The 18130-nt window shown below is 41.1% G+C and overlaps 1 protein-coding gene across 1 annotated transcript in view; it reads right to left on the reverse strand.

Annotated features, from left to right (window-relative positions):
• LOC126267430 (uncharacterized) overlaps positions 1 to 14559 on the reverse strand; it is a 212682-nt gene extending 198123 nt beyond the window's left edge. The window contains exon 1 of the mRNA XM_049972683.1: positions 14427 to 14559. Coding sequence (XP_049828640.1) covers positions 14427 to 14432 — 6 coding nt within the window. The 5' untranslated portion in view covers positions 14433 to 14559. The remainder of the gene's footprint in view (positions 1 to 14426) is intronic.
• Between the last annotated feature and the right edge of the window lie 3571 nt (positions 14560 to 18130).

Consider the following 18130-nt stretch of genomic DNA (forward strand, 5'->3'; position numbering starts at 1 on the left):
GCATTATTTGTAATGAGATTATTACTAGCTAATCTCATTACTGACCGGCCAAGGAACTTTCTTTTTGGCTTATAAAATGTTCACAGCTATTAAAGCTTCTATTTATATAAGCCACAGACAGAAAAGAATGACCAGCCCAGGGACAAGAGAGAAAATGTGAGTTTTGATAGAGCAAAAGCAGGAATTTTAGACTATATTTTCGTAAATAAACTGTGCAATATAAGAGCCAGATACGAATAAAGGCGACATCTGCCACTGGAGAGCACTACAGCACTATAGTGATAAGGATCACGTTCCGTGTTATGCACCTTCGGTGTGACGCACGGTGCCAATCACGTCCCGTGTGAGAGTGGCTTAATACAATAGGCATCCTGACCGATTTCTCCAGTGGACTTTGCGTGGCGTCTCGGAAGCTTCGAGGGCGATTCACAAGGAACATTTCAAGATCTGGCTGTGAAAAATACATGTGTCACTCTGCGAATCGCTAGTTAGAAACCACGAGAGTTTCATTCTCAAAATAAGTCATTAAATTCTCGCCCAAGCGATTGTTGAGCATTGTTTGTCTCACTCATCCTTAACAAGTTGATTACTGACAGAGAGTAAAATTTCAGGAACAGCTGCGCAGTGCATCGCACGAGAGCGCCACAGTAATGGAAAATCATCTCCAGAACGAGACATCACAAGACTCACATACAAAACGGAAGGATTTAGTCTGGAAGTGCCGGGAGCGAATACTTCAAAATAACTCATGAAATATATGGCGTTCTCCCACGTACATCTTGCACCTGAGCACTGCCGCAAATCACAGAAACTGGGAAAAGAAAAGTTACGTTTGGATGTCTGAAAAAAAGGAAGGTTTGGGTTTAAGGTGCCGTCGACTGCGAAGTCATTAGGGATGGAAGCGCGGGAGTAGAGTGGCCGTGTCCTTTTTCAAAGGATCCATCCATGCATTTGCCTTTAGTTATTTAGGGGAACACAATAAACCTAAATCTGGTTATGTGAGTCAGGTATATTACCACTGTACCACCAAGATTATCAAGAATTAGGTTTCAGAGGCGAATGCACATCGGCATACCATATGTAAATACAGAAATAGTGTAGCCATGTATGGAAGTGAAATATGGACGATAACTAGTTTGGACAAGAAGAGAATAGAAGCTTTTGAAACGTGGTGCTACAGAAGAATGCGAAAGATTAGATAGGTAGATCATGTAACTAATGAAGAAGTATTGAATAGGATTGGGGAGAAGAGAAGTTTGTGGCACTACTTGACTAGAAGAAGGGATAGGTTAGTAGGGCATGTTCTGAGGCATCAAGAGATCACCAATTTAGTATTGGAGGGCAGCGTGGAGGGTAAAAATCGTAGAGGGAGACCAAGAGATGAATACAGATACTAAGCAGATTCAGAAGGATGTAGGTTTCAGTAGGTACTGGGACATGAAGGAGCTTGCACAGGATAGAGTAGCATGGAGAGGTGCATCAAACCAGTCTCAGGACTGAAGACCACAACAACAGTGGAGCCCGAGTCAGAAATCGTTGCGTAGTACAGATTTAGATGTCGCTGTATGTATCTCTCTATGTACTTCAATATAGGCTTAGTTTTACTCTTATTTGTGGAGACAATAACATTTAATTTGATATTCCAGTTGATCATTATTAATATTCCTTTTTTCTTCGCTAAAACAGGAGTAATTTTTTACTCTTTTTAATCGATTCAAAATTAGGCAAGAAGAGAACAAAATATCCGCGTCGCTAAAAATATTCGCATGGAAAGGTCCGTGTATGAGTAATTAATTAAAAACTTATCGCAGTAAATAATTTTAACTTTTTTTCTCCACTCTGTTAGGCAGCACAGCTGCAGGTTATTTACGAACTGACAACATATTCCACAGGCGACTGTCTGTACCACGATATTCAGTTTAGTCCACTATCAGCTTTTGACCTCAATGTATGCCACAGAGTAGAATGGTACAACCTATGTGCCAGTATTTTACATGCCACTTCGGTTCTTCCCTTCCCCCAAGGCGCTAAGGAGGCAGCCGCAAATTTCAGGCGAAATCGATAGTGCTGTTAAATGAATATCAGATCACAGATAGAAAGAAAAACTTATAAAAATGCAACAAATGAAAAAGATGAAATGGAGTGCAGACGTCTGACGGATGATATTTACAGGAAGTGTAAAATGGAGAATACATTTTTTTTAAAATTCCGTCTGTGGTCACAAAATTGTTAGGTACTATATATTATTCAGTTCGTAGAACTGGTCTTTAAACAACTACAAGCTGAATTTCTGCCCATATTGGTGTTCCTCATGCAAGGATACATCTGACATTGTATACGCACCTTTTCTGTCCTAACTATTAACAATGGAATGAAGAGATGAAGGTAGAATATTGGAATTTTATCGTCGGCTAATTGCACATCACAAATGAAAATGCATTTGCACTCGCAACAGTATCAGTAACGCTAATAACTCAATCGGTGGTCTGATGGAAAAGCACATCCGTTTGTGAAGACGTATTTTCAAGAAATTTTCACTGGAGTATGACAATAATCAGTTGACTGGTCCTGTTGTGTTACCGCAACGTCTTACAAGGCCCTATTGCGTACGTGGTCTTACAAACGATTGCTCATCTTATTGGAAGAGTTACTTCTGGTATGAAAACGCGAATGATATTCCAGCATAACGAGACACTTCTGCATTTAACCAACAGGTGACACGTCCTGTAAATCTGACAGTTTCTGGAAGATGGATCGGCAGAAACTGTCATGTTTCTCGATTACCAAGGCCTACGTGCTTCACCTGTGGGGATGAAGTCTACAGAAAAAAACGAAGACGAAAGATGAATTGATCCTTCTGATTATGAATAGTAATGCTCTTATAAAAGAACGTCGAGACGAACCTCAAAAGAGCAACATGTAGTGTTGTCAGAGAATTCGAAAGCTTATTGACGTCGGAGGTGGAATTCATGAAGATTGATTTTGAACATAATCATTCGTCTTTCCTTTTATGAGTATTTGTTTGGGTGACATTATCTCTGTATCCCAAAAATATTTAGATACGTATGTGAAGTTTTATTTGAATTGATCTATACTTTTTTAACGTAGTCTCCTGATTGGATTTATGCGGTGAGCCACGAATTTCTCTCCTGCGCCAACCTCTTCATATCAGAGTAACGCTTTTTCCCACCGTCCACGATTATTTGTTCGGCATTTTCCAGTCTCTGTCTTCCCCTACTGTATATACCTTCTACAGTTCCATCAAGTACCATGGTTGTTGTCCCTCATGTCTCAAAACAATCCTATTCCTTTCTGGCTTATTCAGACCCTGTGATTCACTTCCATACAGTGCTATGCTCCTATCATACATTCTCAGAAACTTCATCCTCAAATCATAGCTGATGTATGGTGCCAGAAGACTTCTTTTTGCCAGGAATGCCCTCTTTAGGCACTACGTCAAAAATATTTACTATTCCTCCTGAAACACCTGTACATTCTTCGACGCTAGCGTTTCACCTATGCTTATAGAGAAATCTTCTCTTTCAAGATTCAGACTGTATCCCCAATTTCTACTGTGCAAACATTTCTTTCTCGCATTAGGCGACCAGCTATTTGTGCCTCGTACGAACCAATTTAGTATAAATTACCATCTATTTCGATAAATTTCTTCCAGTTTGGATAATTCCTAATGCCTTACATCGTTTTTAAACTTGGAATATGAATATAGTGGGTCATAACACACAATACTTACTAATGTTTCAAGTTTAAGTAGTATTCATTCTTCACATCAAAGCATACATTACTGAATGATATCTGCTCGTGGTACTAGACGACAGCAGTTCACGGCACGATTATCATACTAGTTACGCTTGCTATTAACTGTACACAATGACTCAGAACATCAGTTAAAACTTCCGCGCTCAGAGTACGTAATCGATATTTATTCTTTCGTTTGATTTTCCACTGCGCAAGACATTTTCGAAGGTAATCAGCAATGTATCTCAGGCAATCAAAGACGAAATGCCATTGATTAGTTTTAAATATCTATCACGTCCTCTTAGAGAGGTAGCTTTAAATGAAGTAAACACTGGCCATGATAAAATACATCGTATAATTAATGGCGCAGAAATATCTCATTAATTGGAGCATTATATTTATGAAATAAAACTTTAATACATTTTGCTCATTTCCAGATTTAAGAGAGAGGGATAGTCGTCAAAGACCGCAGACGTACTGGACTTCTATAAATAACCTGAAGGTTAGCAACTAAATACGCAACAGCTCTTATGAGAAGCAGATTGGTGCAGCTAAGCTCGCTTCAACGTACTGCCACTTTCAGTATCATGCATGGGAACTACATTGAAGCTAAAGTTTCTAAAAACGTTTAGTTGGAAAGGCAACGGGACTCTAGAAGATCTGCATAAAAAGAAACTAGAAACATTTAAAACGTGGTTGTACAGAAGGACTCATTAACTAAGGTTGGCAGGCAAAACACAAAATGACCAGATACTTGAGAAAATCGCAGATACAGCCTGGAAGTAGGAGACCAGAAGTAGATACGAATTTATGGGACTTCCCCTACGTGATTGAGAAATAGAGTATGATCGACGAGGCTGTTCAGAGGAAAAGTTCTATAAGTAAAATAATATTGGAATATTATAAACAGATTATCGATAATTCTATGTTAATTGGTCATAGGTGATTAGGTGATGACATGAAAAACATGAAAAGTGCATGTGGCGTTTACAAAACTCTCAATGTCTATTTCTTTGTCATTATGACACCCACTTGCGGCTAAGGCAAGGATCAATTTATTTTTCTCTCATTTGTAATGTACTGTCGGTACAATCAGAAACAGTTTGATTCTACTCCAAAATAGTACACAAGATTCTTTTTCTTAAATACCCAACAATTTTTTGTGTATTCCGTTGAAAATTTTCAATTTCTGTTAAAAAAATAAGTTAATGGATCAACCGACCAAGTTTACAGCTTCATGCTGCCTATTTTGCAACTTATAATCCGCATACCCCGTGTGATGTTCACCAATAAATAAATAAATAAGCCTTTCAAGCACGCCTCTTATGACTGTTACGTAAGTCTGCAAGAAGTGTATTTTCCTCCCTTTCAAGTATGGTTAAGCCCGAGTAGTATGTACGGAAAATTTCCAAAACGTGAATCGCAAAACACGTAAATTAAAAAAAAAAAAAAAACGAGAAAGAGAGAAGTGAACAGCGGTTTCCGCGTTTTTCTCCTGCTGCAGTTAAATGGTCGTTCATAAACAGCGGCATGCCGGGAAAACTCCTGTGGGACAGCAACTTTGACAGAGGCAGTCTCGGCAAGTTATTATAAAAAGCTCGTTCTCCTGTCTCGGTTCCCTACGGCCCAGTAGGTGGAGTAACATCAAACATTTCGGGGCCGCAGCAGACGGGGAACCCCTGCTGTGCAGGCAGCCCGCCGTACACGGCTGCTGTGCGTGTCGCCATGGCAACGCTGGCGGACGCTTGATCTGTGCCGCCGGCATCGGAGCCCAGGCCGCTCCACACGCAGGCCGTAATCCGCAGTTCGCCTTCATTTAGAGCCGCAGGCGTGCCCGCTAAATCCTTGTTAGCAGCTTCTCCAAAATCCTGACAGAGCGCTGCATTTTATCTCGCCTCGGTCACACATGAAAGTTGGAAACACTCAACATGCGAGTGTATTGCCTACTCGAGTTGAAAATCGCACGCCTGGCATGTATGTCGCAACAGGCACATAAACAGAAAGAAGGCACAAAGAATATATCATGACGACATGGTCTACTGCATCGTCACTAGTTCTTGCATACTGCAAATATTGTTTACAGACTTATACCCAAATACTGCTCTAAGCAAAAAGGAGCAAGAGTGACGCAAGTTCAGCGACGAGCTACGTACGGAACGTACATACCAACTCATCTGCCTCGGTATAGTATTTTTTACTCGTGTGTGTAGCAGACAGTAGTAAGTTAAATGGAAAATTTTAAATAGATGGTGGATGCTTTCAGCAGATATTATGTTTTCAGCAGATATTATGTCAGAGTTAAAACCTGGAGTTGTAGAAGGGCATTATAAATAACGTCGGATGAAGCACTAAATGTCGATATTCAAGAAGAAAAGTAGATGAGGAAGGATATCAGTCGAAAAGCAGAATACAAGATGTGCTGGTGAGACATCTGATACATCATCCAAGAATATTTTACTACCGAAGAATGGGCTGCGGGGAGAAGTTGTACGTACAAACCGAAATTGCAATATTAAAGTGAGATAATAGATATTACTGGGTTAATAAGTATGAAAGATTGAAATCCTATCAGATAATGTCTAAACTCATTTGTAAAAGTCCGAAGTTAATGATGCCATTATTTATAAACCTTGTGCCTAGTAATTAGCGGTACCTTTTCAGTAGCAATTGTTCAAATTAAGCTGTTATTTTGTGGAACTGAGCATGCAACTAGCTAGGAAAATGTAAAGAGCTATTTTACGCTTTATTGCAACAGGAAGCAAAACAAAACTTGATTTTTCTCTGGTTTATATTTCTATGTTGTTCCAGCGTAACATTTCATGGTGCTTAGGAAAAATCAGGATTTTTTTAACAAGCTTCCGAGAGAGTCCACTACAATGATCTAGAAAATGGATATCGTAGATTTCACAACTTTCTTTTCTTTTCCTCCGCCAAGATTCGCGCATTCAGAGCGCAGTTTGGAAGTACCTTTGATTAACACACGTCAAAATAAAATAAAGAAAAAATCATATCTTAGCAATATTTTAGAGACATATACTCATTTGTTTCTGGTGACTCCTCACTTGTTTCGATATGAATCAATGACTTAAGATTGTGTTTCTGTATATTTTCTCGATAATGCACATAAGAAGAAGATACATTTATAATTTTTCTGCATCATAAAATGGCTCAGCTATTGCATTTGTGTGTGCAACGTTTTCCGTCTTACTTTTTCCTTCGCGTACTCAAAATCGTTCCACAAGTGGCAGACGACTTTGTTTGTGTCCACGACAGTTCAAGAGTAGAAACACACACACTACGAGAAAAAAATTTAAAAAAGTAATTCCACGCATAATGACTTGAGATAAAAAATGAAATAGTACATCACTTACCATACAGAAACACTACAATGAGACATATATTAGTACCCAACTTTAATTGTAATATATTTTAGTATCACTTCTGAAATAAGATAATACGTATTCAGTGTCTAGTTGCACGTAAGTCGTACACAAAACAAACAGATGTTAGTTAATGTTACTAATACAAGTATCGTTGCAGTTACGAAAACAAGCCCGCGGTTCTAGGCGCGCAGTCCGGAACCGTGAGACTGCTACGGTCGCAGGTTCGAATCCTGCTTCGGGCATGGATGTGTGTGATGTCCTTAGGTTAGTTAGGTTTAAGTAGTTCTAAGTTCTAGGGGACTAATGACCACAGCAGTTGAGTCCCATAGTGCTCCGAGCCATTTGAACCATTTTTGAACGGAAATAAGAGTATGAATAACATAATTGTTGCAGGAACGTACAACGAATGAAATGAAATGAAAGAAAAATTACCTTCTGGAAAGATTCTACTAGAAGATGACAAATACGGCATAACAAAAATGTTTCATTGTACGAAGAGATTTGTGTTTAACGTGCCTCTAATTTCGTATCCTACGACTTAACACACTTCCCAGAATAAGTTAGGCCACATCACAAAGCGACAGGTGGTAAAATCTAACTATAAACCGTTTCGATAATTCAGTACTAGTAACAAGTAAACTGTTGTTTCAAGTGTACTCTCGAGTGAAACGAAACATACAAAATTGTGAAACTGTTATTTCACAGTTGTCCTGTGTATTTTCTTCAGTTCCGTGATAACATCCGAAGCAACCAGCTTGATAACAAACCTTGTACCCACTTATTTAGCTAAAATTATATGCAACAAATTCAGCCAGAACGAACGGACAGTTAGCAAAACACAAATCCTGGGCGACTTCCAAACAATCAGTAAAATTCTTCTTTGTTCCATTCTTCCTCACTAATCTCCGGAAACTCTCAGTTCGGACAATCACACATCCACAATTTTTATTGTTCAAATGGCTCTGAGCATTATGGGACTTAATTTCTGAGGTCATCAGTCCCCTAGAACGTAGAACTACTTAAACCTAACTAACCTAAGGACATCACACACATCCATACCCGAAGCAGAATTCGAACCTACGACCGTAATTCGAACCTACGACCGTAGCGGTAGCGCGGTTCCAGACTGTAGCACCTAGAACCGCTGGGCCACCTCGTCCGGCCCACAAATTTTTATCTCTACATTATCTTTGAACAGGTTTGGTGGAATCTTCGAACTTTTCCTATTGCGTACTAATTTTTCCTCCCCTTTTAACAAAAGTGATAGCATTTCGTCCGGTTGCATGTGTTGGTCTCACTGCGGACTGCTAGACTGAGCCACACGCAACTGATTTCATCAAAGCGTACGGGCCTGAAGATGACGTTGACGCAACGTCGAAACTAGTAAAGAAGTAAAAATAAAATCTTAAGTGCAGTTGGAGGCTTTCATCTTTGGTATAGTTTATATTGTTACTTTTGCTTCCAGAATAAAGAACTGAAAACTATTATAGACGATAACGTGGAAAAGACGCATAGTCTCTCACATTTATGGGATTGTACCGCCAAAATATGAATCTAGAGATATGGTTTTCCATCATACGAATCAGCAACATTTAAAAGTATTGCTTAATGGTCATGTTGTAGTGCAAGTACCATATTTAAATTAGGTTTGATGCGACTTAAGAGTCAATAAAGAAACCGAGGTCATGACAGAAACCAATAAATGGCTACGAATACAAATGAGTATGCTAAGTTTCTTACCTACTCCTTCTTGAGCCAGTGTGGGAACTGTTTCCGAGGTGAGTGGTTTGGTAAGTTGTTCACTGTCGAGTTTCTTTGAGTTTTCAGCTTTGAGGTGGCTGAACTGAAAGAACAGTGTGTCTACATGAAATTTTGTTTCGAACTTAGGAAAGCCAATGCAGACACATACCAAATGTTGAAGCAAGGTTTTCAGACATTTTAATTCAAACACAGGTACACGAGGGATCTGTTTCTGCAAGATAGACAGGCTAAGACCTCTGAAACACCTTGTGAATAGGATATGCTACAATCGGTCTTGTTGTCAGTGAGACAAGAGAAAGATAACGGAGAGGTTGTACCGCAATAATCCGAAGAAACCTCGCGCAGCAGGTAGCAGTGAATTTTAACAACGGCCTCAAAACCATACAGATTTCGGATATCACTGGCGAGCAATGTTGGATTATGTCTGACTCGGAATATAATTAGTGATCGTTTATATACAGAAGTTCTTCTTCACCTCGTCCAATAAAAATTATTAATAAGACTACCATTAAGTCCTTGTATTGAGGGGACTGTTGTTAAAGTGTTAGCATATCTTGGTTAGAAGTCCAATAAAGAGTTGTGTTGGGTTCAAATGGCTCTAAGTACTATAGGACTTAACATCTGAGTTCATCAGTCCGCTAGACTTAGAACTACTTAAACCTAACTAACCCCAGGACTACACACACATCCTTGCCCGATGCAGGATTCGAACCTGCGACCGTAGTAGCAGCGCGGTTGCGGACTCAAGCGCCTAGAACCGCTAGGCCACAGCGGTCGGCTGTAGTGCGTGGTATAAGTCTTTTGGGGGTGTACACGAGGAGAAATCGTCCACAGAAGGGGACAGAGGTACTCCACCGTGACAATGCACGACTTCATACGTCTGACGTTATTGAAAAATATTTGACTAAGAACGAGATGTCAGTTGGTCCTCACCGCCTCTGCTCGCCAGAGCTAGGTCGATGTTTTCCTCTTCCCCAAGAATCGGTACAGTGAAGGGGATTGAAGTGGAATCGTAGAAACTAATAAACACCACTAGAAATAAAGACTTCTAGAATACCTTGCGAAAGTGTCACGAACTCCGTGATCGGTGTATTCGCTCCAGTGGGACAACTGTGAGTGATGATGCAGAGTACAGCTACGTAAGACATAATAATTTTCACTAAAATATTTCGGGAAGTTTTGGATATCATTTACCACGTCGCCGAACCGTACCTCTTTGACAGCCTGACATTGTAGTTTGATCTTTTCATTCATATGATAAATATACCTACTGATGATTTCGTGGCCAAGTTAATTTTATTTGACGTTTCGACAGCTTGTCTAGCTGTCGCCATGAGGCGTGTCAAGCGCGTGTCGCGTTTGTCTCCTAGTTACCTGTGGACGGGTCGATCAACGTGCCTCTTTTGTAGCAGCCGTTATTTTCCGGTTACGCTGCACATCCGTCCCCGAGGCATTCGCCGCATCGGTTTTTATGTGATTTCCCGCGAGATCTAAGCAAATTGAGGGCCACATCACACGCTTTACTTATACTAACGACTCTCTCTGTTGATTAAATTACCACAAACTCTAACTTCGATCCATCCAGCTTACACTGCTGCAGAAGCTTAAACGTCTGCACTAAGCCAATGATACCTCAGTACTTCATTTCTCGTGCTGTCTGTGTTATTCGTCTGCTTATTTAGTTGTTAGGACAACTCAGTGCGAAGTTTGAGTTTTTTAGATGTTTGTTCTGCAGTTGGTAGACTTTTCTAACATATGTCCCACGCCTACGGCATCCGAAATTATACGGTCTTCTAAGCCTTACATCAACGTAGAAAAGCTTTTTGTTTTGCTCCCAGCATTCAGAAACAGCAGAAGCTATTTTTTCTAACATCCCCCCCCCCCCCATTTTGGCGAATATTAGGCTACTTACGGGGCACATAGCGACGGAATCCACATAGCGAGCGATTTTTGCTCTACACGAACGAAGAAGGCATACATGGGAGAAGACACTGTATAGTGTAATAAACGAAGAAATTTTCAAAGTCATTCACTTAATTTTTAAACCGCTACCCATGTCACAAACTCTCGCGATGAAAGTCACGCAGAGACTGATGAAAACTGAGTAATAGGTCTGTGGTCAGTAAACAACATCAAACACCGTTTTGCTGCACCAGTGTGAGTAATGAACAAATTAGTGTATTCTGGTGCTGTTGACGCAAATTCTTGCGTGGCGAACAGTGCTAATGTATTTATAACCGTAATCGACCTCCGGTGAAGTGGGTGCTTATAGCAGAATAATATCAAAAACGATGCTGCTCACAGATAGTGGCTGCATCTACTCGTCACAGTTGTGGGCAGTGTAACACCATATTTCCTTTCTTACGGCGACATAAACGTTACCACTAACGTGAATTTTGTTGTTACTCATTAAACATTTGCATTCATTGAAATGAAATGTGCGTATGGCTTTATTGGCCGGGCCATCCCATCTATGAAACTCTTTTTATTTGACGCCACTTCGGTGACTTTGCACGTGAATGATGCTGAAATGACGAGGAGGACAACACAGAAACCCAGTACGAGTGGAGAAAATCACCGACTCGACCGCGAATCGAACCTCTGGCCCCGCGATCGAGAGATAGCAACGTTGACAACAAGACCAGTGCTAGTAACTTACATTATTGCTGTTACGGCAGATTTTTTTAACGAAAAGCACAAAACGATATTTAACTTGCTTGTGACATGTCTTGTCGCTAAACGTGTTTTCTGCACCTCACTGGCAACACGTGGACGTTGGTGTGAAACATTGGAAGCGGTCGTGAAGACTTGCATGTGTCATGGACAGTGCCTCGCGGCTTCTCTTACTTGTACTGCATACTGAACGAACAACAAGTGCGATTCTGGATCACTTCATTTGTGTAAGCAATCTCAGTCGTAACAAATTATCACCTCAGTTTTAACGATTTCCGAAATGATAAAATAACTACGCTCTTGATGATGATCATGATGATCTGTTACGATTTAGAATGACTGCTTAAACAAAATTATTCATCATAACAGCTCTTGGTGCTTCAATGTAACTATTAACAAGCCAACAACAAGTTAAAAAACTGTGCCCACTGTTTTTATAATAAAATAGACATCTTCTGTGCCACTATTTTTCTTATTTTGACTACTGTAATTGATCTGATGAATACATCATTTTCAAACCTTCATATCTATGAGAGTGAGGAGGGATTATGTCACGTATGCTCATCCATGATTCGGTTTTTCATGGCTCCCCTAAATTACTTCTGGAAAATGCCGTGATGGTTTCTAGTGTAGGAAGACTACGTGGCCCCCTTTTTTTTTTAAAAAAAAAACTATAGTTGTGTGTAACTGCCTGTATATATGTTCTGTTTTCTTTTATTACACTATAGTAATACATCATACATGTCCTTGTAAAAGTGATCCACATATGACGAAAACTACTACAATTAAAACTAGTTTTCACAAAGTGGTTTGTTGAAACGATGATGTTACAGTAGCTGACAGTAAATTATTGAGTCCTCATCTTTTCTGGATCCACTGAATGTTGCAGCGCAAGAATATGACACAAGAATATGATGTGCTGTTCACAACGATACTGGTAATCAAAACACTAAACACAAGGAGCGACGGTCTATCTTTCATTACACTTGTTAATGTCTTATATTATCAGACACAGGTCCGCAAAGCACCAATCTGTTATAAAACGACAACATTGACTGAAAACTCGAAAATGGTACGATTTCTTATCGACAGGAGGGAAAAACCAAGGAAACTAATTAATTCATTACAGTATATTAGTATAACGTTAGTACCGGCTTAATGACGGTGCAACCGGTGTAGTTGCACAAAATCTTACAAAACATACCTTGGGCTGCTGAAAATGTTTGTGTACAGAGTTCTTCAGAAATCCTCCGACAAAATTTCGCAGGTTGTGTGGGAACATGTTTGAATATTTTGGTAAAAGGACTCCACCTCCATTTACTGCTGTCTCTGTATTGTACTGGAAATTTCAGTACGGCAGTGCAAGTGTCACCGACATCAAACTGGAAATGATGCGTGACTATCGTGTAATGGTGTTTGTTTACGTTTTCTGCCTGGGTGGTAGCTTTAATACAGCATGCATTTTCCCAGCTTCTTTTTTTACATCTTTTTTACTACCAGCGATGGTGACTGAATATTGATGTTATGAATGTAAATCGGAATATGTAAAGGAGGAAATGCTCTGTTTCATACAAAAATACCACAACGGCCTAATAGTGGGTGTAATACTAGTAACAAACTCTTTGTATGTTGCAGAATATCGAGTTACATCTTAGTAAAAAATTAAAACAGTAGGATTTAGTTACGTGGCTTCAGTGTCATATATTTATAAGTGCTTGATACATTCGGTAAAGTAAAAATATACCACCAGTCAGTCCGTTGCAAATACACACATTACGAAAAATGTACTAGTATCTCTAGGTTTAGAGAGGTTGCTCCTCACAAATATATTGAATTAATAATCTGCTGCCAGAGCTGCTAATGTGTTTGTTGTTTTTGTCCGCGACTGGTTTTCGCACAGATACGTAAGTGATTTTCAAGTGTATCTGAAAAGTGTTCTGTGACAAAACAACATCTAATGATCCGAGGTAAAACTTACATGTGGCAGTCTAATTCATTTCCTCCAGCTTATAAATCTCCAAGTCATTACACTTCTTTTAGACGCAGCAGGAAACTGTACTATTAGCACCAGTGACGTAGGGAACAGTTTGTGCAATTAACAATTTAGTATCTTTGGAGGCGACTAAAAACTATAAATAATATACTACATATACAAAAGAAGAAGTTATTTCCTTAAATTTTTCACTGTGTGATAAATCGCCAATTTGCTGGTTGTCATAGTTTCAAATTCGAAGACTTTTGGGACACTTTCATGTTTGCGTACAAGGAAGTCGTTACGCAGTACCATTGCAGCACAGTGTTTTATAGTAGTCTCGTCAGTTCGATAGCGTACAGTATAAAAAGTAAAAAATACCGTTGTTTATTCCTTTTTTCCTATAACAGAAAATATACGTGACTTCTAAGTTCTTAAGATGTTGCTGAATAGCGTTGGGTATCCCTTTTTTCAAATAACAGAAAAAACAACTTGACATCTACGTTCTTAAAATTTTATTCAGCAGTGTGCACAAAATCCACGAAAATTTTGGACGATATATGTCTGCAATACCAATGTAATGATACTGTAAATCTGCTGGGCAATTACTGGTAAACCTTATGCTGTAGCATTGTCACGCATTTTTGGGGGACCAGTATAGTGATGTCGACAGCAAAACTTCTCTTATACGCTTCTGAATGCTCACTCCGTAGATATTCTTGAACTCTGGATGTAATGGTTCATTGCGTTTTCGTCTAGCTGTTAACAAGGCGCACACTAAAATTTTCTCCTGAGCATTGCCGCAACTCTCTTTTTTCGTGTTCGACTGTCATTGACTTGTAGACGGTGGAGTGGCTGGTTAGCGCGCCGCGACCACGTACCTTCATGAGCGCCGGCTGTCATGGCGCATGTCCACGTGCTAGCAGGCGCGGCGCCGCGGGCAGCGAACATCCGGCGCAGCAGGCGCGCCGTCGACGACTGCGGGGCTGGCGCCGCGGCCCGGACGGGCCCGGTCTGAACACCGGCTACTGGCTGCCTTCGCGGGACGCCGGACAGGCCGCCACAGCGCATGCGCGAGCCCTCCGCCGGCTGCTCCCGGGCAGCGCAGCAGCAGCGGGCATTGTTGCGCGCCTCCCTCGCCGCGTTTCTCTTCCGCTGGGGGTTGCGTCGGGATTGGTGGGTGGGGAGAGGGACGGGGGTGGGGGACAGAGCGAGTAGGGGTGACCGCTCTGCGGGCTCGCCACAAATGAGATTATTTCCACTTTCTCCGCTGGCCGAGCGTTCGCAGAGTCCGGTTGCAACGGCCCGCCTGTAACGAACATCTGAGGGACGGGCGACAATAGACTTCCCCATTGTAAATTTGTCCTCGGGAGATAGTGCAGGTAAGCTGTTTGCTACAGGTGTCGCAGTTCCTGTGTCCCGACTAGGATTTCGCCCTTTGTGTAAACGAGGGGAAAAATGCACAGCGTAATTTCAAATTACCTGTTCCAACCGCAGTTCAATATATGTCTATATGATTACTCCGAAATTCATAATTAAGAGTACCTCTTAAACTAATTCTCTACCATTCCACTCTCGAACAGCGCGCCGGTAACGCGAACACATAAATTTTACTGCACGAGCGCTGATTTCTCTTATTTCCTATGTAGGTGGGCGACAACTAAATATTTTCACACTCTGAGGAGAAAGCCGTCGATTGAAATTTCAGGAGATTCTGCCACACAGGAGAACGTCTTTGTTTCTATGACTGCCACCCCATTTGACTCTCCTATTTCTCTAAATACAAAATCAGCTGCCATTATTTGAAATTTTTCGATGTCTTCGGTCAATCCTATATGATGTGGATCGCACACCGCACTACAATACACTACGTAGAAGAGGGCGGACAAGAGTGTTGTAAGCAGTCTCTTTAGTAGACCTGTTATAACTGCTAAGTCTGCGGGAGCGTCCGCCTTTCGAATCACTGTAAAGAAGGACTGAAATATTAGAAGAAGTGGTATTAATGCGGCTGCACGCCCGAAATGTAACGGAGCAGTCATTGCGCCGCGAGCACAACTTGATACAGACCATGTACATTTTTTGAACGACCGAAATTGCAAGAATTTCCAAAGTAACAGTTTTACGTTTTAAGTCATTTTCAAGTGGTTAAGACGTTAAACACATAGCAGTTGTCGACATTACTAATGTAAGTAACTGTTGAAACCAATCGATCGCATACGTTTTAAAAAATTGTTCAAATGGCTCTGAGCACTATGGGACTTAACTTCTGAGGTCATCAGTCCCCTAGAACTTAGAACTACTTAAACCTAACTAACCAAAGGACAGCACACTCATCCATGCCCGAGGCAGGATTCGAACCTGCGACAGTGGCGGTCGCGCAGTTCCAGACCGTAGCGCTTAGAACCGCTCGGCCACCTAGGCCGTCGCATATATGTTAGAATATTTTCGTACGTCAGTGTTCTGAGTAGTGTGCTATGCGGCAGAACGGTATCGAGAGCTTCCTGTATGTCATGAAACACGCAAACCTGATATTAATCTGAACTCCTCTGTGTACTGATCTTTGAGTCTCATGAACGGATTGAGCAAGCTGAACTTCATACGCTTGCTGCTTGATACCTACATATGAGCTGTCTAGTCTCCAGAGAAGTCATCATAGACAGGTTCAATAGAGTCCTTTACCTGTCATTCTTAATTTGAAGGACATCATTCCAGGTGGAGAGCAACGTCCACTTTGGGCTTGATTCTGCGCTTCTTGCGTAGACTTCTGGCTCAAGCCGCACGTCAAACGTGGTCGCGTAGCTTACAGCATATGCTCTCCTCGACAACCGTCAACAGGTTTCTGTAAACGGTATAGTGAGCAGCAACTGATGGAATGTCTCTAACGTTCAGCGCGTATCGGAGCACTGCAATAGATAAGAAATACGAGATCTTCGCGCAGTATGTGCCGTAACATTTCTGGCTCTTGTAGCCGTGATTACATTACTCTCGCTCAAAGCACGTTACGAGTAGTAGCACTCAACTAAGCACACAAGTACGTAATGATCGATGTATCCGATTAAGGAACACGGCCAAGTGCTGGCATCCACACGCCAATGCCGTTTCGTGAGTTCCTTCATTTAGCTGATATGGGAGACACGGAGCAATGTTTCGTCCTCATTAACTACTGGTAAATGGCATGCACACCGAATATTATAGCTTCAGTATTACTAATTAGTTGAACAAGGCGTCAAAAGGGGATTTGTATCAAGGGGAAAAGTTTTTCTTCAGTTTATTTATTACAATGTACTTATAAAAAATAATACGTCTATAATATTTGTAACACAAGAGAAGTTATTAACAGCCCGCATCATCTCGTATGTTGTCGGGATGTTACGAAAACAAGGAAGCGATCCGCCTCAGAAGCAGTCGTAGAGTGCGAACCTTGCCGGCAGCCACTACGGTTTCGTACTGATGAGAGACGAGGGTCTGCAAGCAGTTGAGATCATGTCCATATTAAGAAAGCCGTTTGTTACTCAGCGGCACATGTGTGTAGATTGAAAACCATTGATCTATGTGAGCTTTCAATTTCATGACAAATGTGGTTCTGTTAATTTTGATTGCTGGCAGAATTAAAATTGTGAGCGGAGGGAGAGCACTTTCCCGCGAAAGACTAAGGTCCGAGTTCGAGTCTCGGTCCAGCACACAGTTTTAATCTGCCAGGAAGTTACATGCATCGTTGTCAGCCAACAATGCCTAATCAAGATCTGACACCTCGACCCTAACTACGCTGAAACAACTACTTGGAGTCAAGACATCTGGTCAATACAATTTATAGAACTTCGTCATCTTTTCCAACGCGATGAGATCCAAGTATGAACATCACCAGAACTGTTATCTTAGTAGAAATGCGGCTAGTGGCGTGGAAAATGTGGTAACATTTGCAGGGGGTAGGTTACTATAAAACAAAATACAACCGGTTATAATGTCGTCATATATGAATGATTTTGAATGTCCCGTATGCCACGAGGCCTCAATTTTAGTTTACTTCATGTCAGGATTTTGTTTCCTTTGTAATTTTAAGATCTTTAAGATCACAAGCACATATCATTTTTGATTCAAGGTACGTATCGTCTCATTTCGTGGGTCACTTTCTCCATAACTGAGTTATTGCCAAAACATAAACTCCAGCTACTAGCACCCCTTTCAGAGTTCTCCTGGAGACCAACCTTCAGTGTAAGGAAGGCATTAGGCGCTCATCACATGTGCAGGTAGAATAAACGTGATTCGCCGGAACAGTCACTTACTTTCTTCATTCCAAATTGGCTGTTATTACTACTAAACCCAAATTACACAGTCAGCTCTGTAGCTTGAAGAGATACGGCGTTTTGTATGTGTTGTAAGTAGGCTGTTTAGGTTTTCTTATTAGTAACGCCGCTTAGCGCTCGGTATGAAAAATCACTGGCTGTGCTGTGCGCAGTCTGTGTTTAGTTTGCATTGTTGTCTGCCATTGTAGTGTTGAGCAGCGGCAGCTGGATGCTAACAGCGCGTAGCGTTGCGCAGTTGGAGGTGAGCCGCCAGCAGTGGTGGACGTGGGGAGAGAGATGGC

The sequence above is a fragment of the Schistocerca gregaria genome, chromosome 4, assembly GCF_023897955.1.
Source record: "Schistocerca gregaria isolate iqSchGreg1 chromosome 4, iqSchGreg1.2, whole genome shotgun sequence".
Taxonomy (NCBI): Eukaryota; Metazoa; Arthropoda; class Insecta; order Orthoptera; family Acrididae; genus Schistocerca; species Schistocerca gregaria.